The following is a 26,610-nucleotide window of genomic DNA, read 5'->3' on the forward strand; positions in this document are numbered from 1 at the left end:
CTCATCACCTGCTTCTCTTGCACACCTGCCACACATCTTCCTCAGGCTCTCTGCCCCTGGACACCAATCATCTATTTTTTTGTTTTTCAGGTGAACTAGACCTGTCATTTGCGCCCACGGTGACAGATACAGGTTTCAGCTGATGCTGTATTTATCAATTACATCAGTGGCTGTGTGGAGATTTGTAGTGCTCTTTGTACTATACTGTTTTACCCTGTATTGTCTTATTGTTTTGCTCTCTGTACGGCGCTGCGGAACACTTGTGGTGCCCTATAAATAAAATCTAATAATAAGGATTCTTAATATTTCGGGGATATATTATAATAAATATGCTCAAAAAATGAACTTGTTTACTGAGCAGTTATATAAACTGTAAGGCAAGTTATCCCCTGTTCTATTATAAATGTATCATTCCCTGTACAGGATTGTCTCCTGATGGTTCTGTTGCTATTTGTTTGCATTCAGCCGTCTCTCATGGGTTATATTGCTGATACACTGAAACAGATTTGCTTGGCTATAATGAACTAGAACATTTCAGATAAATTTCCTAGTAACTGGATCACTCATCTCCCCATCAGTGACACATTTCAACATAAAAATCTAATATTTAGATAAATCCCCACCATAGTATATGTCGCCCTAGCTATCATTTTGTTTCTTCTAACTATGGGTATTCCATATACTCCAAATTATTTGCTAAAATATATGCTTTAATAAAGACTCCTTCCAACACCAGACACACAGTGAATCTAATCTTCTTTTCCTTACACCACATCTCTTTGTATATACCCTTATTCATTTTACATATAAATTCAAGTCAAAAGATATTTTATTTTTATGTCATCAACATACAAATCCATCTCATGCCAACCCATCGCTTGCATCTGAGGGATGCCCAAGTCTACTGCTTAGATTTCTTGTCTTGATGCAGCTGATAAAGGCACCAGAACGGTAAACAAAAGCTCCAGCTATTGCAGCACAAAGGTTATTACATAATTAGGCCAAGCCACTGGTGGTGTCCATAATGGAACGTGACTGATAAGTCTGCTTCTACAGTGACTGGCAATTATTTGATAAACTGCTGCTATACTAAATGTAAGTCCATGTTAGCAAAGTAGGGGAAGATGTAGGCTACATCCTGGTAAGCATTACTTAGTGAGCCGTAGAGTCTCTGGAGTAATGATGATCCTTCACAGCTTGCTAATAGCTCATTGCTGGTTATGTACTAACAGATGAGGCAAGGCATGAGATGTTTTACAGGCCCTTCTTTTATATCGAAGGATGATATACAGGAGAAGTTCTGAGAAGCTTCTGGCAGCACTGAGAAAGGACTTACTCAGAACATCCTGGCAGTGGACAAAGTGATGATAGTGAAGTCATTATATCTTGCATGTCCCAGCACTAGAATGGCAGGACACACCTGCTCCTATGCAATAAACGGCTTGGTCCTTTGTGTGAAACAGTGACCAAGCCTGTCAGTATACTCTCTTTTAAATAAAACACAAGGCACTAATGTTCTGCAGGTTCAGTGAATACAGATAAGACAGGTGATGATGCCAGGCGGCGACTAAGTTTATGATGGTGTCCTCAGTGAACACTCCAGTAATTATTATTTTCTATTATTGCAGCATTAGGCACAGATTGGCTGGAATTCATTTCTCAGGGTAAGGAGTTGATGATGATCGGGTATTTTAATCCTAAAACAGCTGCCTTATGGATCTGTCACCTTGTTCTGTTTCGACAGAAAGTAATTAATGTAAGATGTCAGCAGGTCATCCATTTTGTAGCCCTGTAGGTTAGAGAAACAACACATTAATATAATGTACAACCAGAATCCATCCCCCTTTCTAATGCAGCTATCAGGACTGTCTTTCACAAAATGAGTCATTTTGGTTTGTTTAGATTCTTTTTACAGTGCACTTTTCCACTAAAGGTTGCCTGAAGGTTCCAAACCACATCCTATTGGAATAAAGTACATGGAGTATATTTACTAAAGTTCGATTCAAAATTGATCTAAACCGATCAACATCGACGGGCTTTCCGGCCACAAAATCCACATATCTATCATCAGTAGGGTTTCCACTTCAATTCATTTTAAATCGATCTAAATCGACATTTAGTTTACCCCCTTGCAGAGCCATAAAGTGATGTGCCAGGCGGGGTACTTTAGGATGTGTGGCCTTTAGGATGTGTGGTCAGCGGCGCTCCATACCACTGTGTTCTTGCTATAATAGTCCTATATCCCAGCGTTAATATCCGAGATATGTGATACATAATAGAGAGATGTGTGTTGACACGCGGGATATAGAAGACTATATTCAGCTGATCTAAATGTATGATATTCAGTGACAATACCAATCACACTGAATTGAATCAAAAGTGATCATGAAGTACAGCATTATCATGTGAAAAAAATCTTTAAGATATGCAAGTTGGCATTTAAAGGAATATATATTGTGCTGATATGAGTAGGAGTAGAGGGAAGTCCTATTTGCATAAATTTTTCCCATCTATCTATGCGTTAGTCACTGTGAAAGATTAGAGTGTTTTACAATATATACCAATAGACTGCATGTATTATAGGAGCAATTGAGTACAAAACTCATGGTACTATTTTAATAGGGTTCTGAGAGTGGAAACACATACTGACAATATATATAATTAGTTGCTGTGAGCGCTGCAGCAACTGAATAGAAGTACGTAATATATATGCCACCATAGAACTTGGTTAAAAACAGAAATATAGCATTATATACCTGTGAGATTCACAGGATTGAGTCTGGTAGAAGAATATTATCGCTTCTCGGCCTTTTGGCTAAGATCAAGTGTAGTATCTGTTCTTGGGAAACATGGGGTGGAGTATCTGTTCTGCCTCCAGAGGTTTGGATGTTGCTTCTGGGGGAGAATGGGGAAAAACCCTGTGGAGTACTGTGCTGGGGGAGGACTGACTCCTAGTAGAGAGTGGGGAAACACTCGGCGCTAGTATCCGCTGTCCTAAAAGGGGGCAAAGGAGGCCCCTGCGTTGGAGCGGAGAACGGCCGGGGTGTAGTACTCACTCTCTTAAGGGTGGTTGGTCCAGTACCCTGGCAGGGAACGGAGAAGCACTTGGTCTTGCCAGGGCCGGGAGCAGCCTGAAGCCCGAGGTGCCTGTGCCCCTGGTATGGCAGAGCCAGGGGTGCCTGAAAATGCACGGGTATTGGTCACACCCATTGCACTAGTACGGCACTTTGCACTTGCACTTCACCTACTTCTGTCTGCACTTTCCTTTGCCCCGGCCTTCTGGCTAGGGCAAGGATAATTTTTATTTTTCCCGCGGCCTGTAAGGCTGGGGTCTTATTTATTCATTTATTTATTTTACACGTGTGTTTGCACTTTTTTTGCACCTTCACCACACATTTTTATGTTATTTGTGTGTTGTGTCACGTGTTTTGATGGGGTTTAGGTGAGACCCTTATGGACCACCTTCTCCCCTTGTAGCCATGGCCCTCTCCTTCTGGGGAGGGCTGAAGGTTTTGTTCGTTCCCCAGGGGGAAGCTTCGGCCAACCCTGGGGAGAAAGGGACGACCCCGAGCCGTGAGGCGGAGGGAAGTCTGAAGACCCTTGCCCCCTAAGGGGCCTTTTGGCTCCGGGGGTCGGGGACTCAAGGGGTCTCCTCAAGCTTCGGCGAGGGGAGATCCGAAGACCCTTTTCTCCTCAGTTGACCTTTTGGCTCTGAGGAGTTGGGGAGTAACGGGGCCCTTCTCCTTTTGGAGAGGGTCCAAGGTCCTATGCCCCCAGCACAGTTTTGCACTGTTTTCCACTGGGTGTTTGAAGCCATTGCACCTCGGGCTTCAAAAAAGAAAAGAAAAAAAAAAAAAAAAAAAAAGAAGATTATTATTCCTATATACATGCTTCAATGATAAGCATATATCAAATCCACTACATGATAAGTGGAAGCAGCTAAATTAGATATATTGTATACACTTGTGAATACTGATCCAATTACATACATGCTGACATACTTAACATCATTAATAGGACATTGAGTGGTTTAGGAGCGTACGCCTTTTTATTAAGTCACTTACACTACACACACTAAAACCTTTTTTAATAATTTCGCTTTTTAGTCCTTTGATATTAAAAGTATAACATTAAAAGTTATGTTTTATGAGTATTCATTATAGTGCACCACTATGGACACTTTCTCTTTTCTCTTTTTTTCGTATCAATATATGATCTAATAATGTGTCTGTGGTAGCACCCCCACTTTTTCAAATAGAGAAATATTATCTGTGGGGCTCACCTCAATCTAATATATATTAGGGCATGTATGGTGTCTGGTGCAACCGGAGAAAAATCTGTTCCGACATTTAGTTTACCCCCTTGCAGGGCCATAAAGTGATGTGCCAGGCGGGGTACTTTAGGATGTGTGGCCTAATGTAAGGAGTCCACACTATAAAAAATAGTAATGTGGTGCAGCACACTCCACAGGGAAGCACCATGTGCCCTCAACTAGGGGCAAATCCAGGTGTGGGGGGGTGATCAGTGTGATTGCTCCCTCCTTCCTACACAGCCAGAGGAGACTGCTGCTGCTGATCAGCCTCCATGGACCTACTGCCGGGCACTTCCATCCAGCCCGGGCCTGGTAAATTAGTACCCCCCCTCCCCCCACTTTCGGCACCCCTGCCCCCTTGTGTCCATCTCTTCTGAGATCTGTATGGAGTACACTGATCGTCCGAAATGTATGGAGTACACTGATCGTCCGAAATGTATGGAGTACACTGATCGTCCGAAATGATAAATGGTGCATCCCTGCATGCTAACATAGTGAAAACCATCGAATACTTGATTTTAAAGTGAATTTCTTCTGTAGTATAAGAGCTGCAAGCAGCAGACAATACTCTGCATATGCTGATAGACACAGCTGTCTGTCTTACCAATGATGTCTCACACAGAATCTTATTATCTCGCACAAGGTTTCCTGTTGTCATCTGGAAGTATGTATTTCCACTGTTCCAGCGAGAAATCTTATTTAAGGGATGATTAACCAGCAATTCCTGTATAAAGGATAAAAATGTCACAATGCGACAATGTAATAAAATGTTTGATGATGTAACACAAATGTTCTGCAAAGTGTATTATTTCTGCAGAAGTAAGAACATAAACAAGTACATAAAGTACGTTCTAAACAGAGCATTTGTTTTGCGAGAGGTCGATACAAAGAAAGATTAGCATGTTTTTTACACTTTAATCCAGCATTTAGAGAAGAGAGAAAACAAATATATTTTAAGGAAAGTACTAAAGACTGGTAAAGAGTTTCTTAGGACTTCCTAGAAAGACGTATATTTTACTTATTTATAGGAATATTAACAGATGGCATTGGCAGGTTAAGGATAATATTCTGCAGGAAATTCTAAATAAAGTTTATTTGTGTTGTTATGTTATGTGTTATTTGTGCTATTATGTTATGTGTTATTTGTGCTATTGTGTTTTTTTTTTCCTTAAATACATTTAATTTGGGTTAATTCACTTTTGAGAAATCACTGGGAGTAAATGAATACCTCTGGATTAATGCCATAGCAATATTTTTTAATGGATAACACGGTACAGTAATTAAGCATCTCTAAAAGGTAACATTGCCAAACACTGAGTCAAAGGGCTCAATTTCACAGATCTAATGCTGGGTACACACTGACAAATGTATTGGCTGATCAATTGATCGGCCAATATATCTGCTGCCCATCGGCCAGTGTGTACCAGCGATATGTCTTTGAACGACGTCGTTCACAGACATATCACATTGGCTGTGCTGCACTGCCGATGGACAGATATATCTTCATCTGTACATCGGCAAGTGTGTGTGGGCAATCAGCAATATAGAATATGAAAGCGTAATACATACAGAGGATGTAGTTAATAGACCGGCAACATGTAGTCCGCCGGTCTATTAACTAGATCCCCTGTATGTATTACACTTTCATATTCTATATTGCTGGTATATGCCGACAACTAAAGCCTGGCGGGGGACTTAAGATAGGCGTCGAAATACTGACGGCTATCTTAAACCCGACATTGGAATACAGAAGGATGCCAGACAGATCGAGGTAAGTACGGGCGTCTTAGCACTTAGCCATGGGGGGTTAGGTTTAGGGACTTAGGGTTAGGCACCCCCATGGGAGGGTTAGAGTTAGGCTAGGGGGAGGGGGGGTTAGGGTTAGGCGCCACGAGGGAAGGTTAGGGGGGGGGGGGGAGAAGGGAGGATTAGGGTACTTACCAGCCCTAGTCGGGATCTTGTCCTGTCGGGCTTCTGTAGTTGGGATTTGAACTGGCGGCTAAACAGCCGCCGGTATTTCATACCCATTCCAACATACAGTATATAATAGCTAACATTGGAAGATTGGTGCACACTTCATGCCCCATGCTACTTTGTGAATATATAAAATGAGCATAAAAACTTGCTTAATATTATAAATACAATACAAGTATTTGTGTCTTGCCTTTGTCTTGGGATTAAAGAGTGATACTCCAAGCTTGTTTATTGCAATAAGCACAATATCGGGAAATTCTGGTTCGAAGGATTGCTGCAAGGCAGAGTTGTGTTATTGAATAATACAGTATATGTTACATAAGGTAAAGGCATAGTGACATTAGTAATGTGTCCTATATAATAGTAGTGATGTGCATGCTGATAATGGTAGGACCAATCTGAGGGCTGACAAACATGAAACCAGAAAGAAGTATATACTATAAATTGTTAAATGATAATTTTCATAAATAAAAATAAACATTAGATAACTTTATAATGAATTTAATTAAAATGTTTGCACAACATTCTATGAATTCATTGCAGAGTCCTACCTGAGCGCTAACAGACCACTACCGCTTCCTGTACTTAATATACTTATGTACCTGCACTTACCTTGACCTCAAAGAACGCAGAGCCGTATGTTGGCCATCGGTAAATGTGCTTGAGAAATGCCACCTTAGCTTCATCCACTGTTTTCTTCTCATGTTTATTATAAGCTGCTATTATATTCTAATCACAAGAGAATACAAAGACAATGATCAGTAGCCTATTCTCTAAGCATAGGAATGACACTGTAGAAAATGACACTGTCTTTACTGCAGTGTGACAGGTTAATAGATTATTTCTTTTCAAATAAGAATCATATACCCCTTTTACACCGACTGAAATATCCCGGGTTGATGCACGTGAACGCGCATCAACCCGGGATTTTAGTCGGTGTAAACGGATCAACCCGGGTCCAGTGACCCGAGGATCCGACCCGGCTTTATTGCAGGGTTGAGCATGGGTTGTTTCCATGTCACGCTGCAATGTAAATGGCGCGGCTCACGATGACCTAGGTCGCGCCGCATGCCACCTGATTGGCTGGCTTCAGTGGCGCTTGGAGATTACATCATCTTCAAGCGTCCACTGCAAGCAGCGCCTGCCCGAGCAGCACGAAGCAGCGCACCCCACCTGCTCTTCCTGCCTCCGGACCGCTGCAGGATAAGGTAAGTAGATCGCGGAGGGGGAGGGAGGGGAAAAAGCGCTGGTCACCTGCGTCGGATAGCCGGGTCAGTGCTGACCCGGGTCCACTGTGAACGGTGCCGACTCGGGAAGGGGGGCTGTCCCGGGTCTGATCCGGATTGGAAACGTGTTCCAAATCCCGGGCCAGACCCGGGACTTTGGTGTAAAAGGGGTAATTGTCAATGGCAAGTTGTCTGTGATTAGAGAGCATCTTATAACACTAATATGTACTCTCATTTCAGTACTGTCTTGAATAGAAATGAAAGTGGCATATACAAATGGAAATACCTTCAGTACTGTTCAATCCTTAAAGAAAAACTAACCAAAAGACCATATTTTCTATATATGAATCAGGTATGTAAAATATAGTTGATTTTCACTTTTTAACTTTATATTTAAAAGTAAAATCTATACTATAACCAATCTTAGTGCAAGCCTAGTAAGGCTATAGCGAGACTTTCCCTATTTGGGGCCGAGGTGGGGCAGCTCTGAGCACTCAATCTAGGTTCCCACGGTTGCTATGTGTTAAAAGTTCACTTGAACTTGTGATCTATTGCTAACTCGCACATCATCTAGTATTAGATTAGTATTTATTAGCTATTGCGGTAGAGATGCAGAAGGACATACATCACATCCCCCCAGGACTAGCATGGCCTAAAAGTAAAAAAAGAAATAGAAAAACAGGTCCCTTCCCAATCCTCCAAAATGATGTCACCTATCCGTAGTGACTGACTCATTCTGCATATCACACGTGCACAAATTCACAACTAGCACTCAGATTGCCAGCGGTTACATACCTAAATAAAGGCACCCCTGGCTTTATCCATACTTACTCCCACCATAGTGATGTACTTGGGTAAAATAGCCCATTACATTTTGGGATACATTTTTAGGGCAAAAATACTAGCCTTACAATAACTAAAAAATGAAACATGGACTTGTGTCTTTGTCAAATGCATGCTCATTGCTCATTATCCCTGTATGAAACTATAAAATAAAAATATATTTTTCCAGTATGCTACCAAAAAAGAGAGAGCCTTATTTGTCCTGGGAAAAAAATTAAACTTACAGACTAAAGAGTTGTCTCCATTGTACACAATAGAAGTACTGTTTATTCTTACCCTGACTTTCCACTACAGCTTAGTCCATCAGTGTAGCACAGTATGACTGAATTTCTCTCCATCACTAACAGCAAAAGACACAAACCCCAGCTTTTGACCAATGAATAAAAGCTTGGTAATAAGCCGCAGTAAGATCAATGAACAGACAAGCACACGGACAAAATAATTGGAAAGCTGCTTAAAAAAGTTAAAAAGTAAAGAAAGAAGAGAGAAGAAGAGGGAGAGGGAGAGGGAGAGGGAATGGAAGATCATATTGGGAAGCGATGGCAATGAGATATCTGTGGAGGATGAGGGAGAATTTATTTAATTATCACCTTCGCAAAGAGAAAAATAGTAGCAGTATAAGAACCCTAGTGAAGTCTTCCTCGCTGGGCATAAGTCACCAATGAGAGATGTTGTGTGAATACAGCAAACCCAGAAACCAATTCTGTGTAATCAATATTATGAAGCAACAGACAGCGAACATGTTTTCCACAATTACAGAAGGCTACATATTTATGAAAACTACAAATGTAAGTGTTCTAGTAGAAAGGGAGGGGTAGTTGAAGAGCAGGTAGCAGGTGCATTAAAAATAATATAAAATATCCCCAAAAAGATCACACACCTTTTTCCAGTCTTCCTGAGAACTGAGGCGCAGGAGGTCCTCCGGGATGAATTCCCGCAAGACTTTATTGATATTGGCAAGTTGGGAGCGGTCATTGTTGTACTGTACTTTATATATCAGACCAGCTAAGTTCACGGCATCTTCCATAGAGCAGCGGTGGTATCCACGCATATATTTTGGGAGCTCCTGAATATTAAATTAAGTTAGCAACACGCAGCAATGTTTCTCTTCCTATTCTCTATAGGTACTCCAACCTACCTTACTTTCTGCCCTTTGAAATGCCACTCACCTGGTGATAATGGAATATACAATCAGCCCTGAGATCCTTCCCTGGCTGGGCATTTACCCATAGTTTCCGCATGAAATATAACTGGAAACTGGCAAAGGTAAAATTTCCTGCAATACAGGATTAGCATTATTCTGGGGAAGAGCTAAAGGGTAAAATTTATGCAATCTATGGAAGCCAATTTATTAACCATTTAACTGATGATTATTTAAAAAAAAAAAAAAATTACTTTCAAACACATTTTTTTTTTATTTAAGTAAGTCACGAACATATGTATTTAAAAATGTACTTAAAAATTCTAGCACCACTCCAGTGTCCATATGTCCTCATTATAACATTAGCCTCCATCACCCCTGTGGGAATAGATTCCCCAGTGGCTTAGATCACCCACTGGCATTACTACCTGTGGTAATTGTCCAATATTGGGGTCCAGTACCCGTTACCAGGTCCGGCTCATGGTCGCACCTGGCGTTCCTGAGTCTCTGGCTGGCATATCACATCTGTCCCATCTGTAGTACCCATGGCGGCGGAGCATGGGTGCCGCCATCTTTGAGTCATTCATGTGACTATATCAGCCTGCCATATTCTGAGAGTTACGCTCACATAAACTGTCTGATCAAAAGGCGCTGGGAGTGCCATATTTAAACCTCCTCTGCTGGCATGTACATTGATCTTCAGATGAAGAGAGTTGTTCTGACAGTCCCCTGACTCTGGATTGCTGTCCTGTTCCAGTTCTTGTATCTGATCCTGTTTCCAGCAATCTGCATTTGCCAGTACAGCTGCCTCTGATTCTGATATCAGTAACCTGCATTTCCAAAGTGCAGCTACATCTGATTCTACAACACCTTACATATATTATAATTGGTCTCATGCAAAGGAATCTTAATAAGGCCTCAAGCTTCTGCTATTCTCCTACTCATCAAAATAAGTCCATGGGTCCTGATCGAACCCACAAAACTCTAGGGCCGGCCAGTGACAGTAATAGATTAGTGGCAATAAACTCACCTGTCCATCCAGCCCCCAGTGACAATTAGTCCCTTTGTGGCATTATCCCCTACTCCTATAGTGGCCTCAGCGGCGGTCTCATGTTAAACTGATAATCAGTCCCTCAGTTGATCTGCTCAGTTCCCATATTTGCAGTCAATTTTATCTTTACTACTTGTTCATGCGCTCCTGAATGCTGTTCGAATGTCATTCTTGTGCGCAAGTTCCGCCTGTGATGTTGGCAGTCAAGGACCACTACATCACTGAAGAGGGCAGCACCAGCAGTAGCAAATCAGTTCTGCACTTGTTATGAAATGATTTCCATTTACAAACATGGTGAGATGGAGGAGGATACGATGGTCACATTGGTTGCTACCGTTTCAGAGAAAGCCCATCTGACTGAGTTTGCATCCCATGCAACTGTGCTAATTAAGTGAGTAAAATGATTTAGAGTTATCCCCTGCTCATAAGACATGCGTATACATGTTTACTGGCATCAGAAATATTGGGTGCCCAAGCACCCACTGAGCTCCTATGATGCAATATATCTGTAAGTCAGATGCTGCATGCAGTTTCAGTAAGGAAAGCCATTTTACTTATGAGTTTCTCTAAAATGCACAAGACTGGGACAGTTAAGCATGGCACGTTTTCATTTCATGTACCTGCAATGGAACGACTCTTCCGGATATAGTCATTTAGGTCCCTCAGTGAGTCGTAGAAATAGTCTTGTTCATTTAGGCTGATAATCTGCATCAGAAGATAATCACCCAGGTGTCAGACATAAAAGGCAACAAAGCTGCAGCATTTAATGAAAGTGAAGAAATAGGCACAAGCGTTATTAAATAGGTGTGAATGACTTTCTTTGTTCTTGTTCTATATTAGGGCTCATACCCACTGGCATGTTTTTTTTGTTTTTTTAAATAGCATTTATTCAACTTTTTCAAATATAAGAAATGGAAGGTACACAATGGAGAAAGGGAGATCAATTTATAATGAAAAGTAAATTGACATTCATAAATAGTATAGACCCATTGGATGACAGAAAGAGTAATCTCCAATAAGTAATAGGTAGTCCCAGGGGAGAGTACAAATAGTAGGAACATGTAGAGGAAAAAGAAAGCAAGGAGGGAAGGGGCAAAGAAGAAAAAGGAAATGAGGGGAGGGAGGACCACGGGGGTGGGGGACGGTTGTTAGAAGGGAAGGAAGAGAGAAGAGAGGGATAAAAGAAAAAAAGAGTGGAAAGAGCTGGGAATTTGGGTTGGAGCCTCTATACAGAAACATTCCAATAAGCAGAGCTTCTTTTGAAACCTGGGAGAGTTTCATATCCATCCTATCAGCCCACATGAGAGAGAAACTCCTGCTTTGGTTCAATAACACTCACTGGTATGATACCTTTATGTATGAGAATAACCTTCCGATCTCTTTATAGCCCGGCAATTCCTGCCACAGCTTTCTTTTTTGTGTTGTTTGAGATGGCTCCATGCTATTAGATTTTGATCACTTGTCTAGTTCATGTAATACCTCAGGAGACATTTTTTTCTCCTCTGTTGATCATTTATTGCTCCCTTTGGATTACTGGGCCTGATTCAGAGCCGCTTGTAAGCGGCCGCTCGTTCGCTCTGAGTGATGTTCGCACAACTGCGCATGCGTATGGGTCGTAATGCGCATGCGCAAACCAGTCATTGCGGTCGGAAATCGAGCGCTCGTAAAACAGCATAATTGTGCATAATTAGTAAAGGAGGGTCATCGACCACGTCACTTGGTTGTCTTTTAGCCTGAACTGCTCGCAGTGATAGCGATAAGAAAATCCTCCCACAAGCACTGCAAACAGTTCAGATGCCTTTCGATGTACCCGATTAATCTAATAAATACCGGAGATGACGTGTGATGCGAACGGCAAAGGGGCGTCTTTACCAAATAGCGAGCGCATTTTTCGGACGCTCGCTCAGACATAGCGGCGTCAACACAATGCAAAGAGCGAGCACTCAATTTAAATATCCGGCACATTTTTTAGAACGAGCGTCCGCAAATAGCGTCCGGCTCTGGATCAGGCCCTCTGTGTTTTATTGTCTCATGTATGAATTTGCACTCTGTATATTGTTCATGAATATAGTGCTCCACGAAGTTATCTCCATTTACAATATGTTCACTGCTTTTGTACAGTGTAATGTTATTGCATATATTTTAATAAAGAAAAAGACAACAAACAAAAAAGCCTATGATTATATTCGGAAGACAAGTTTAAGTGAAAGGATATGATGTAAAAAGAAAATTGCGTAGCACAGTAGTAAGCATTGCTGCCTTAGCACACATGAGCCATGGAGCCCATTCACCAGGGTACTATGGGCCTGATTTAGAGTTGTACGCTATACCGATGTTTTCACAGTTGAGCGATAATCGGCAATATGCGCACGGCACACGCTTCAAGGTACATTATTAAACAAACCTTTTGCTTGCAGTGTGATGTGATTGACAGTCAGGGAGAGCTGGGGGAGGTAATGGAGAGTGAGGCAGTCAGGGGTGTGTTGTACCCTGCCACTGCGAATGCGTACGCAAGGAATATGGCTCTGGCATCTCAATTCGCAAAACCAATTTGTGGGACCATAGATTCACTCAGGACTGCAACAATCGAATCATCTGCGACCAATGCTGCAACATTTTACGCAGATGCTTGGATTTGAAAAGCCGCAGATGGGCGTCACAATACATCTCCTTGCGGCTGCGAGATTTGCATATTTTTGCATAGCAGCTGCGACGGCATTAGTGTACTTCTCTGACTCAGGTCCTATGTGAGTGGGGTTTAAACCAGGTGCTAATAGGATGGTGTTACACAGGCTCGAACTGGGCCACCGGGGATTTGGTGATATCCCTGGTGTGCACACTGAGGGCCTGATTCAAACCAGCTCGCAAGCGGATTGATGGTGGCCCAGTGCGCACGCGCGAGCCCCGGAGCCAGCGCAAAAAGCACTCGCTCCGGCGCTCGCATCCAAAAGGGGCAGCTGTCGATGTTGAGTGACAGCTGCCCCGTTTGGAAGGCGGGGAAGGGGGGTGGCTGAGCAAACTGAGGCGTTCCTGCAGGAACGCATCCGTTTATGGGCAGCCCTACTGACATTACTAGTGTTGTCAGTAGGTGGACTTCCTGCTCTAATAGTGCAGGAAGTCCACTGGGGCTTGCAGCAACGAGACCCTACCGCAAGGGTCTCGTCGCAAGCCCGATGGTCCATCATCATGGCCGCTCGCATAAGCTGCAAGAGGCCGCAACAAAAAGAAAAACACACGCCCTGATTCAGACCGAGCGCTTGCTTTTTGCGAGCGGCTCTGAATCAGGCCCTGAGTTCTAGCTGTAAACCTTTTTAAATCTGCCAGGAGTCTGCCGCTGCTGGGGATTGATGAATTTGGCTCTTCTCTGCAGTGAGCCAGGTTATTCTCTCCCTGTCTGCGAGAGCTCACACTGGGAGCAAGGTGTCACGCTCCGGACACTTAAAACCACCTTATTGCCTCTCCGGTGCCTGTCCAGGCAAGCGCTGAGGTCCGCTCACACTGTGCATCACTCCCGGATAGCACAGCGGTCTGCTCACGCAGCACATCGCTCCCGGCTGGTGTTGAGGTCTACTCCTGCCCCGTCTGCTCAGTGTCCTGTCACTGAGCATGGAGATGGCTCTCCGCAGTCACTTGCTCACAGCATGTCTCCCCAGCATGATGGTATACAAACTGCATGCCAGAGTTCCCTCCAGAACAACTGTTTGGGTATAACCATGTTGGGATCCCTGGGGATCCACCCCTATAAATTCCATTACCTGACTGGCCCTCATTGCCAGTACAACGTCGCTTCTTGCTGAAGTTACAGCTCAGTGCTGAGCTCCCAGGTACTCTGTATCTGAACGGTCCCAGTCCATTATATCCAGTTCCTATATCTGGTAAACAAGTCTCCTATACCATCTTGCACACCAGTATGGTTTTACCACTGAGACTTGTTCTTACAGCAACCATCGGTTGCAGCCGATACCTCCAACCATCGGTCTTATTCTATGCTTCCAACATCGGACTCTTATCAATTAAGTTCTTCAATTCATAAACTTCGGTCCCAACCGATCAAGTTAATCAATTCATCAACATACTGTAGGACTCTTATCAATTAAGTTCTTCAATTCTTCAACATCTGTCTCAAACCAATCAAGTTAATCAGTTAAGAGTCGGTCGAAGCGGCCGCACGGTCGTACGGGAAAAGGGGCCGGATATTCAAATGTTTACCTCGCAAGTTGCGTCCCTAAGGGGAGGAAGCGGTCGGAAGACCAAAAAATACGCCCCCTTCTCGTACGCATTGCACGTCATCTCCGGGCATATAAGGATTAATCGAGACCACCGGGAACCATCGGAACTGGTCGTAGAGCTTAAGGTTGACCATACCCTCTCTTAAGCTCTACGATCATGTCAGTGTAAAAACCTCCCATGTCACATGTGCCATGACGCTACTTTGTTAATTATGCGCTCCCATAATCCGTATGCACTCCCATAAAACGCCGTTCGCATAATGAGGCACGCCTGCGTTCGGATCTCCACTCCCCCGTTTTCAAGCACCTTCCCCTGTTACCACCCACAAATGCCTCCATCTGTCACTCAAACTACCGACCTGGCTGTGTTCAAGGAGAGAGAAATTTCTGATCGTAGCGGCTAGTTTGCGCACGCGCATTGCGAACTTTACGCATGCGCAGTATAGCGAACATCGGTGGCGCACGACCATGCGGCCGCAACGACCGACTCTGAATGAGGTCCCCAGTCCCTACTACTACTATCACCCCCACCACCTCCCCCTGCTGCCATGTGTCACTACAATCATCACCACCCAGTCCCTACTACTACTACTACTACTATCACCCCCACCACCTCCCCCTGCTGCCATGTGTCACTACAATTACCCACACCCAGTTCCTATTACTACATCACCCCCACCATCTCCCCCTTTTGCCATGTGTAACTATTACTACCCCCACCCAGTCCCGACTACTACTACTTTTACCCCCACCACCATCGCCAGCTGTATGTGCCTACTACTACCAGCATCCCCAGCTGTCATGTATGTCCATACAACTACTACCATCTCCAGCTGTCATATACTGTATGTCCCTATTACTATCGCCTTCCCCAGCTGTCAAATAACACTACTAACTCCTTCCCCTGTGTATATACGTGCGGCCGAATGTGCAAGAACAGAGACGACCACTTTCATCATGCTGTAATACCAGTTGGTGCATCCTTATACGCCACCATTGGTGCTCCATCCATACTATGGCGCTCCTATAATGGCTGGCCACTCCTTTCTGGTGGGTGGCCACACCCCTTCTGGGTCACCCCTTCCAGAGATTGGCCATACCCCTTAGTGGGCCCCTTGCTTGCATTCCCCTGGTGATCCCTTCATGCCCCAGCCCAGTCCGACACTGGCGTTAGTAATAAAGAGTGACAGACAATGTATCTTGTACATGTGTGATAACACTATCAAATTCCATAGACAGAAAAGTAATAAAAGTGATCATTGCAAAAATTGCTATTATCCATGTACATAGATAGCACTGTATTCTGTGGGAATCGGTATGAATTACCGCTGGACCCCTGGCCGGCGGTTGAAATCCCAACAGCGCGTGGCCGACAGAGGAAGAAATTCAGATCGTCCCTAGTTAAGTATTCACTAACCTAATCTACCCCCTAACCCTCCTTTAGGGTGCCTAACCCTAACCTTTAGGGTGCCTAACCCTAACCCTAACCTGTGCCTAACCCTAATCCCCCCTCTAAGTGCCTAAACCTAACCCCCCCTTCCCAGCCGCCTAAACCTAAGTCCCCCGGGGGGGGGTGCCTAACCCTAACCTCCCCCGGGAGTGCCTAACCTAACTCCTCCTCCTTCCCCTAGCCTAACCCTAACCTCCCGGGGGGTGCCTAACCCTAAGTCCCCCCGGGAGCCCTAAACTCAACCCTTCCACCCTCGCGGCTGTCCGATCGGGATGCCGGGCGCCGGTCTCCCGACGTCGGTCAAATGACAGGCGTCTAGATTTAGACGCCTGTCATTTGTCCCCAGTCGGGATAACAATGTCTGGAAGCCGGCGGTTGGCATTCCGTCCGCCGGCTTCCTGAACGTATACCATTCTGTGGTGTGTAAAATAGTTGTTGGTGACACTGAGGTCACAGCAATGTGCAAAAGCAGATATATTTTGTGCCTCTTTACCAAGGAATAATGTGAGGTTCAATATGAAGAATTAAAATGTGACGTATAATAGTTAGATATTACGGTCAGACTTACCTTGTCTCCTATTTTCAGAAAGATACTGAAGCCCTCCCAGGAGCTGAGCTGCAGTTTGTTGGAGATGTTCTGACAGGCTTCTCTCACTTTAGTGTTTGTCTTAACCTCAAATGCCTGTAAGAAAACAACAAAGCAGAGGTGTAACCAGGTTACTGGGGATGCAGTTACCTCCTTCCTCTAATTCATACAACTAGGTGCCGAGATATGTTTCATCCGGGAAAAAATACACAATAATGCAATCTGACAGGAGTGCTTGTACAGCAAATATACTTCTACCCCCACAATACTGAATAAAAACAATTACAACTATTATTTGACAATAATAAATAAGAACGGCTGTGTTTTACTGAGCTGAATAACAAACATGAAACAACTTTAGTGGTTATATGTATGTCCAACATTAGCATGTCATTTTAGAGGCCCTATGCCCTATGACAATGAAAACTCTCTTTTACATGATAAGAAAACAATGACACCAACATGACATCACATTGTCGCAGTCTATAAATGCTACCACAGGTTTTCATTTGAGTACAGCAGAACAGTCATTAGCCTATTTTCCACTAATCACGTTAATCTGCATATATGAGGGTTTATGAATTATAGAATGACCACCTGTTATGGGCATTTTTTTTTTTTTTACCTGAAATAAGCATATTTACATAACAAATGTTTTGGGTCTGATAATGGTTGATTGCTATGTACTATTATTAATTAGATATACTATTATATTTCTTCTATCAGCAGGTATTGCATACTATCCTCTGTGTAGACAAGGACTTCATGTCATGTCCCTGATGCCAGAGGGTTAGAATAACTAACGGGAATGACTTTTCGCGCTACAAAGTTCAGAGCTCATGACATCCGGCACTGATGATGCAGGTTTGGAGACATATGTAGAGGATGACAAGGGACAAAAAATAGTTTTGATACTTAATATTTCCTCTGGCAATGAAATAAAACGTGTCATATATTCGAGAAGTACCCATGGTAAACATATGGGCCCACAGACCAGTGGCACTCATACCTCTTCTGTGCCATTTGGGAAGTAAAACTTGTGGTAGATCTTTGTGGTCATTCTTTGTATGGCTTCAACTTCCACTAGGTGAGGCGGCTGTTTCCTGGGGCCAGTTCTGTGACGCACAAAAGGAACACAGTCAGGACTAGTGATGGCATTATTATTAATACACACAGCTGGTGTTAAAGGTTAAATTCACTAACATATGTATAAAATAAAGATTTGCATCATTTCACTTGTTTGGTTTTTTTACTAGACAAGAAAAAAAAGAAATCCAAAAAGACTTATAAGGAATAGTGGATAGATGTACTAAGACTCTGAGAGGGATACAGTGAACAGCGATAAAGGGGTCTATTTACTAAGCCTTGGATGGAGATAAAGTGAACAGAGATAAAGTACCAGCCAATCAGCTCCTAACTGTCATGTCTCAGACTGTGTTTGAAAAATGACAGTTAGGAGCTGGTTGGCTGGTACTTTATCTCTGTTCACTGTATCTCCATCCAGGGCTTAGTAAATAAATCCAAAAGTACCAACCAATGAGCTCCTAACTGTTGCTTTACAGGCTGCGTTAGAAAAATTAGTTAGGAGCTGATTGGTTGGAACTTTATCTCCATCCACTTTATCTCTCTCCAAGGCTTAGAACATAGGGGGTCATTCAAACCCACTCGCGATCAGCAGTACGCTCACAAGCGGGTCGATGTTCCCCACTGCGCATGCGCACGACGGAGGGAGCTCCGTCGTGCGCATGCGCGAGACCCGGGGAGCGACGGGCTTTCCATCGCTCCGGGTCTCGCACCAAAGGGGGCGTGCTGTTGATGTTGATTGACAGCACGCCCCCTTTGGTGGGCGTGCCGGGGGCGTGCCTGCCAGACGGAGGCGTTCCCATGGGAACGCCTACCGTCTGAAGCCGGCCCCACTGACATCACTAGTGATGTCAGTGGGAGTGATTTTGGCTCTGATAGAGCCAAAATCACTCCAGGGCTTGTGGCAGGGAGACCCTACCGCAGGGTCTCCGTCGCAAGTCCGATGGTCCGGATCTTTTTGGCCGCTCGCATATGCTGTGGGTGGTCACCCACAGCTATACGAGCGGCCAGGAGGCCGCTCCATTTTCATGGAGGAGGGCCCTGATTCAGAGCGAGCGCTCTGGTCAGAGCGTCCGGCTCTGAATCAGGCCCATAGATCACACAGTCTCAGTAGCAACATATGAATACATCTACATGTAAGGAATGTCATTTAAGTAGTTGTCGTCTTTTGGACGGATTGGAGCTCTCAAGCATCCTGAGCCGGAAGTTCAAAAGGTGGACAACCTCTTAAGTAACCACCATTTGTGAGTTTGTTTTTGCTTTTTTCCTTGTAATGCAATATAAATGTCATTACTGTAGCACTCTTTGGATCCTTTGTTTACAATCCTTGGATAGCGGCACTTTCCCATAATACTCGATGAATTTCTGAACATGGACCAATAAAAGTTTAGTAGGTGGAAAGAGCCCAGTACAGAGCCAAAGCAGCTGCCAGCCATTGCTCATGCTGTAGCTGTAAGGAAAAACAACCTGTTACATTCTGAAAGCGGAAACAAACTTTTATTTACAGGATTTAAGGATGCATATTTTTAAAAAGCCAAACCTAAGTTGGTATTTGGCACTGTCGGAGAGAAGTATATTTAGCCCGTAATTTTATTAGCTGCATCACTTAACTGACAATATAGATAAATTCCACAATTAATACAAAAAGTAGTTTATCAAAAACTGCCTTCCAGGAAAGTAAGACCCATCAACTTCCATAGCTGACCTATGTCATTATTAACTAAAATAAATATAACATCACACAATTTGTAGCTGTTTTTAGAAAATATAACCAAACTTACATATAGCAGTACAATTTATTTAGGGCTGGTGCTAAAACAAACATAGGGGCAGGGCTGACAAGGTTTCTTGGCCCACATCACAGCCCCTTCAGATGAAAGTGTGGAGTCGGTGTGTTATAAGTTCCACAGCCACCAGCTGCATTAAGTACAACAAGGCTGTGTCTCTCAGAGACATCCCTAATTTTGTGATAGGCAGGCTCATTGGCACCCCTAAGATCCTGGTGCATCTGCATAATGGTAGAGCCGACTATGATATGGGATTATGTAAAAGGTTCTGAGATTACGGAACTGGCGGGATTGCAGAGATTTTAAGATGCAATCAGTTATAAAGCAAAACCATTCTTATAATATTGCCGTTTAAAATTTAGTGATGAGCTTGCTGGAATCCCGCCAGTTTCGTAATCTGGGAACCTATTACATAACCCCCATTGTTTTCTCAGCAACTTCAGGGTATGTAACTACTGTAGCAGCGGCATTTTTGGGGTTTGGAGCCAAGAATATGTGTATTAAATGTGAGCAAACTAGTGAAGCAGTGTGCTACCTCCTGATACCTACAGTTGTTACCACATACACCTATCTTCAAACAAATAGCCTTGTTTGGTGCACCAAAGACCTTGTGACTTAGCAACACCATGCGTCCTGTCAATATATACACCTTATTTGCATAACTAATGCGACAAACGTACAATGCACGGGTAACCCGAATACAGACATTGGCATTTCATGTGCGACCCATTCGCTAACCTGGGTAAAAGGCAAAAGACAGAGAGCTCTGATACGAGTGACCTACGTCATGCCGGGCGCCACACATGTTAATCTGCGGCTTTATATCAATTCCTTCGCAAAAAAATCAAATCCTAATTACCTAATCACTATTCGTGTTGGAGCATCTAAGCCGTGCCATGTGTTTTGCGCCATATTGTGCAAAAGCGCTAGGTGTATGAGGACACATCATAGCGCTAGGTGTATGAGGACACATCATAGCGCTAGGTGTATGAGGACACATCATAGCGCTAGGTGTATGAGGTGTATGAAGCAGCTGCGTGGCTTGTTCCTCTCTCTAGTTAAGAGATATGATTGATTTGTAGACAAGCTTAGTGATCACATTCTGATTGCATATACTGGAGCAAACAGAAGTCCAACCATCACAATCACAGAACGCATGGGGCAGGCACCAGCTCCCTCCAGCCCCAGCTTGGTAATGGGTTGTCAGGGTCTGGGGCGCCCGTCTCATATCTCTAACTTTGGGCTGTGAAGTGGAGAAACAAAGGTACAGTAAGGGTATTTTCATTCTACTGTCAGTGCAACAATCTGCTGAATCCCAAAGGACGGATTTGGCAGCCTCTGGTGGATCTTATGGTAAGAGGAGGCAGAGGATGGCCTGAGTTTTGAAGATATGACATTCTGATGGGTTATACTGCATTTTAAGAATTTGATAATGTGGGGGTGTGTATGTTTTGGGGATTTGCTCCACAGGTACAGTCATATTGTGTTTGATTTAAAAAAATAAATTACATTACCCATATTGTGAAAATGGAATATATATAGTTAAATAAACTAAACTACAATAACATGAGAAGGTAATATAATAAGACAATATTTATTGAATAATATTTGTGGCATATCCCCCCAAAACACCCATTTACAGGGAGTACCCGCATATATTAAGGATCCCCCCGAATGTAACAATGAGGGACCGCAGGAGATATCTGATATCTGCACAGACCCCCCATTTCTGATAGCAGAAGTGGCCCCTATAGGTTTCTATGGGGGCTGCTAGGAATAGCGTGATAAGAAATTATAATTATTGGGCTTAGAACACGATAATTGGTAAATATGCCCCTAATTATCTGCAGGGCACACACACAGATGCGGAAGTGCACATCAGATGAAGCGGAGAACACGGCAGAGGAAAACCAGATATACATATACAGTATTATTTTTTTTTAAAGTCAAAATACTGTATTTGGTAAACTGCTACCCCTAAGCCCGGAAGCTAGGTCTGCCCCTGTACTGTAGTACTTATTTATTCATTATCAATAGTCACCAGTAGCTACAGTAGTCCCCACATGTATACTGTATGTAGAAGACAAAGAACACAGGTGCACACTCTGAGTACTAAGAACAATGATAGTCAAATTAATCCTGATAAACTCTACAATTAAAATGAAGTATAAGTGAGATTTTTAGTACAAAATTGTTTGCCCATTCACCACGTCAAGGTGAACCCCATAAGATGGGTCCCTAACATCCCTAATACACCTGTGTTCTTTGTCCCCTGCATTGTACTACAAGTCCCCTTTCATGTATACTGTATGTGTAAGATTTTTGCAGTGAAGATTATATTTAATGTCTTCATTATTACTTTTTATAAACAGAGAATTCACCTGTTGCTGTTTCCCGTCATTTGCTTTAAGATCTGACAGTAGATTTCATCTCTCAGAGCTTCCTCACGCAGAGGGCCCAGGAATATCTGATCTGTAAGAGTCACTTGGGAATGTGACTGCTTTGATGGATAATCACCCATGTATTTCATAATAGGTAGGAAATGTTAAAGATCAATAATTGCAGTGTGACTAACACTATATAACATGCTCAATGATGAATATCTAAAAATAAAGAAAAATACTGCTTACAGTACTTCGATTGACTTGTTAAAATATTGAATTAATTTCTAACTACTTAGTTTCATCCAAACCGTCCGACCAATGTATTACGTGTGCCCGCAGTTATTCTAGCCTATCAAAATCCTATTGTATGTGACCCATCATAATGGAAATCATAATGGCTGCTTGTATGACGCCATCAGCTGGCTGGTAATTTGGTAGGGGCACCATTCTTTAATAATTCTAGCGATTTGGCTTTTGGTCTGAATGGCCAGTTTAACTCTTCTTTTATACATTGTCTAGCACCTGAGATTCACAGACCTATATGCATAATTATGATGATGCTAAACATCTACCACTTAGCCCCCTTCAGCCCAGCTGTAATATGGTTTAGTAATGTGATAGGAAATCTCCTTGCTGAAATCCCCTGTATTTATTTATGACATTTAAGAACATTTGTTCAGGTGCTGTAGCCCAGGACTGTAGTAAGGACCTTAGTCTAAGGGGAGCTGTATTTGGTTATCACTATGCAAGTAAAGGCTTGATTGCTTGAAAAAGGTCCGTTTGGGGACCGAAACGTCGCCGCCTGTATGTAAACCTATGATTGATTTATTGGATTAAATAAGCTGCATTTATGCTGGTGAGTGCCATCTACTTTAACTTTATATATCTGCTGATGAACCCTGGACCCAGGAGGAACAGCTGGTGTGCACCCCATCGTTGTATTGGTGCTTGATGTGAGTGCTGGACATTGGACATATATATATACATATATATATATATATACACATACACAGAAAGAGGGGATATAGTTACCATCCCGGCAGTCAGGATGCCAGCCACTGGAATCCTCACAGCAGTTGGAATCCCAGCGTCAGAATCCCGACTGCTGGCATCTGAATGGTAAGCATTAGGGTTAAGTGAAGGGCCTAGGGTGAGGGTTAGGGTAAGGCTGCGTGGGGGGGGGGGGTAGATTTAGGCTGTGGGAAAGGTGGGTTAGGGTTTAGGGTTAGGACACTTACCTAATTGGGTCGGGATTGTAACTGTCGGGATGACGCTTTCTGTATTCTGATCAACGGCATCCAGACCGTTGGGATCCTGTACCCAACCCCAGAGAGAGATATGTACAAACACAATGTATATATACACACAGAACTTAGGACCAATAGCGTTAAATCACCCACATCTTCCTGTTCTTGTATTGAGGCAGTATTCTGGTCTTTATCACTAATTCACATACTGTATACCAGAATTGCTCAGATTATACACTAATATCCATATATTATGCTAGCTATATAACAGCAATTCCCAAATACCAGAGTAATTCAGTTTGTTAATAGTGTGGATACAGCAGAATATACAGTATATACAGTATATATATATATATATATATATATATATATATATACTGTATATATTATACAGCAATGCCCTGTGCTCTCTATCCCCTTGTTTTACTTGCACTCACTGCGCATTAGCGTTGTAGACAGTGTAGTAGACAAATCGGAGTTGTGGAGGAAGGGGCAGGAGGGAGGAGGTGACTTAAGGGTAGCAGAAGGAGAGTGCGGAGCGATGAGAGGGAGAGGGACTGATCGATCATCTACACTACAGCTCAGGGGTTGGTGATTGTAGAGGCACTAGAAAGTAAGGGGATGGAAGTGGCACAGTAATATCTGGGCATGACACAGGTTAGTAACCAATAGCTATACACTTCTACATTTGATAATGTTTTTAAAACTGGATAAAAAAATTAGACTTGGAATGAATTTGAGTGTCAAGGTTTCCAGCAGCTGTGTCCAGGGCAGCAGTTTTGATAAATATAAACCCAGTGATTGTAAATTCCTGTTATCGGCACCAAGTTCACCTGTCTGCTGCATTAGTAAAGGATATCAATGAAAGCTTGGCATGCATAATCATGCAGTTCAGGCACGTCAGACACCTTCTTCAGCAGGGGATGTCTTAGTGGTTCCCTGGAGTAGGCCCAGAGGTGTGACTTACCACGGGACCTCTGTAGAAAGGCTCTGGAAACAGACTCAGGGTCTGGAGGCCTAATAAGAGTACCAAGAGAAAAACATCTATAGATACTCGAATATAGAACTAAACTTTCTGTTGCTTGTTGCTGCCCTGTATATAAATCAGTAATATCTGTACCTGAAATACTGCATTGAGAATTCCTCCAATGTGTAAGGCTTTGCTTTCTCCGGCAGCCCAAAGTCATCAAACTGAGAATTGATTAATTCTGATTTGCGCTGCTCTGGGGACATCGCGATCAGCCTCTGTGAATGTGTTGAGATTAAATTTAGTGAGTAAAAAAGTGTAGACACTTGGTGGCGCATTTATCAATAATCGCATTTGTAATGCGATCTGGGGATGATATTAGTGCCCATGATCGCATTGCAGAATATGATCATAGTGCTGGGATGTATTACAGAGCATCCGCAGGGACAGGGGCTTCAAAAAGGGGGGTGGCGTAATATTTTTACATTTAAATTACACAATGTTCAACATGCCATGCAGGGGACTTGAACACCCAACCTCATGCACCATATGCAGACACTTAACCTCCAATCTATTTGCTCCTGTGTTGTTTTTCTAGTAATTCTGACTACATGAAGCTAGTTGTAATTGTTAGTTACTTTAAACCATTGCAGCTAAGCAGATCTACATAGTTCTTCTTATCTGCCAAAGTTTAAACTTGCAATTACAACTAGCTTCATATACTTAAAATTGCTAAACTTGCAAAACATGAGCAAATAGCTCATGTGTTAAGCATCTGACTGTGGTGAGAATTGTCTGGGTATTAAGCCGAAGGTGTACATATCTCCTGTACAAATGCCAGATCCATTCAAAAGAGCCTGGCTCCACCCCCCTCCCTCTTTCGCTTCTATTTATGTGAAAGAAAGGACAAAAAAACTCCATAGCAGAAAAAAAGTGTGATCTTTTGTCGGACCAATCAATCCATACACACTAGCAATCTCTGCCCATGTGTATATAGCTGAGCTGGCACATGCAATGTATGCTGACATCAGCAAGATCTTTGCACATTGTGACTTGCATGCTACTCAGAATCAGGATCTTAACCTCATAATTAAACAGTACAATTGCTTACCAGTATTTCAGTGGTGGGTTTGTTAAGGCTTGGTACAATATGGATGGCATCCAAAGACACAGCACCACTTTTCCCAGTTCTCTCATTCTGGGCATAGATCCAATTAGGTCCGGACTGAAGTTCTGAACTCCTGTCAAGAAGCAGCAGATCTCCACTCCGAAAACTCAAAAGTTCAGGTTCATCTAGAGAAAGTTGAATGGTTACTATTATAGTAATGGCATGGATTATTTATTACGTTGAGTATAGTAATTATAGCAAACCTGCCTGTACACTAAGGTGTATCTGCCTAGCTAAATCTGGTAAAGGTGGCAGTCCGAGAAACTGTATTGTTTGCCTTTGCACTGACTGCACTGTGATAGCACTGAGAGCACTGACTGCACTGTGATAGCACTGAGAGCACTGACTGCACTGTGATAGCACTGAGAGCACTGACTGCACTGTGATAGCACTGAGAGCACTGGCTGCACTGTGATAGCATGAGATTACATTGACTGCATTAATCACACTGAGGGCCTGATTCAGACCTGCTAGCGAGCGCTGACCGCTCGCAAGCGGGTCGATGTTGCCCTAGTGCGCATGCGCACGATGGAGGGAGCTCCGTCGTGCGCATTCGCGAGACCCGAATAGTGACGACCAAGCCGTCGCTATGGGTCTCGCACCAAAGGGGGCGTGCTGTCGATGGTGAGTGACAGCACGCCCCCTTTGGTGGGCGTGCCGGGGGCGTGGCTGCCCAGACGGAGGCGTTCCCATGGGAACGCCTACCGTCTGGGGCCGGCCCCACTGACATCACTAGTGATGTCAGTGGGAGTGCTTTTGGCTCTGATAGAGCCAAAAACACTCCTGGGCTTGCGGCAGCGAGACCCTACCGCAGGGTCTCGTCGCAAGCCCGATGGACTTGACCATCACGAACATCTTTTTGGCCGCTCGCAGAAGCTGTGGGTGGTCACCCACAGCTATGCGAGCGGCCAGGAGGCCGCTCCAATAATAGGTAGGACGGCCCTGATTCAGAGCAAGCGCTCTTGTCAGAGCGGCCAGCTCTGAATCAGGCCCTAACTGCACTATGATGGCACTGAGAGCACTGGCTGCACTGTCATGGCACTGAGAGCACTGACTGTACTGTGATGGCACTGACCGCACAGTGATGACACAGAGCACTGATGGTACTGTGATGGCACTGACTACACTGTGATGGCACTGACTGCACTAATCACACTGATGG

At 43.5% G+C, this 26,610-nt stretch overlaps 1 protein-coding gene and 1 pseudogene across 1 annotated transcript in view; one reads left to right on the forward strand and one right to left on the reverse strand.

The window, feature by feature from the left end:
• Positions 1-876: 876 nt before the first annotated feature.
• Positions 877-26,610, reverse strand: part of MYO7B (myosin VIIB) — a 197,759-nt gene continuing 172,025 nt past the window's right edge. The window contains exons 34-47 of the mRNA XM_088479264.1: positions 25,392-25,573; positions 24,434-24,558; positions 24,173-24,330; positions 22,064-22,217; positions 19,190-19,345; positions 17,822-17,927; positions 16,795-16,908; positions 11,168-11,252; positions 9,525-9,631; positions 9,236-9,421; positions 6,899-7,015; positions 6,477-6,560; positions 4,917-5,036; positions 877-1,789 (exon numbers count right to left, since the gene is read on the reverse strand). Of these exons, the coding sequence (XP_088335390.1) occupies positions 1,712-1,789; positions 4,917-5,036; positions 6,477-6,560; positions 6,899-7,015; positions 9,236-9,421; positions 9,525-9,631; positions 11,168-11,252; positions 16,795-16,908; positions 17,822-17,927; positions 19,190-19,345; positions 22,064-22,217; positions 24,173-24,330; positions 24,434-24,558; positions 25,392-25,573 (1,772 nt within the window). The 3' untranslated portion in view covers positions 877-1,711. The remainder of the gene's footprint in view (positions 1,790-4,916; positions 5,037-6,476; positions 6,561-6,898; positions 7,016-9,235; positions 9,422-9,524; positions 9,632-11,167; positions 11,253-16,794; positions 16,909-17,821; positions 17,928-19,189; positions 19,346-22,063; positions 22,218-24,172; positions 24,331-24,433; positions 24,559-25,391; positions 25,574-26,610) is intronic.
• On the forward strand, positions 2,796-2,922 carry LOC148517015 (U2 spliceosomal RNA; annotated as a pseudogene).

Source organism: Taudactylus pleione, unplaced genomic scaffold (genome assembly GCF_031769625.1).
Source record: "Taudactylus pleione unplaced genomic scaffold, aTauple2 ptg000229l, whole genome shotgun sequence".
In the NCBI taxonomy this organism is placed as follows: Eukaryota; Metazoa; Chordata; class Amphibia; order Anura; family Myobatrachidae; genus Taudactylus; species Taudactylus pleione.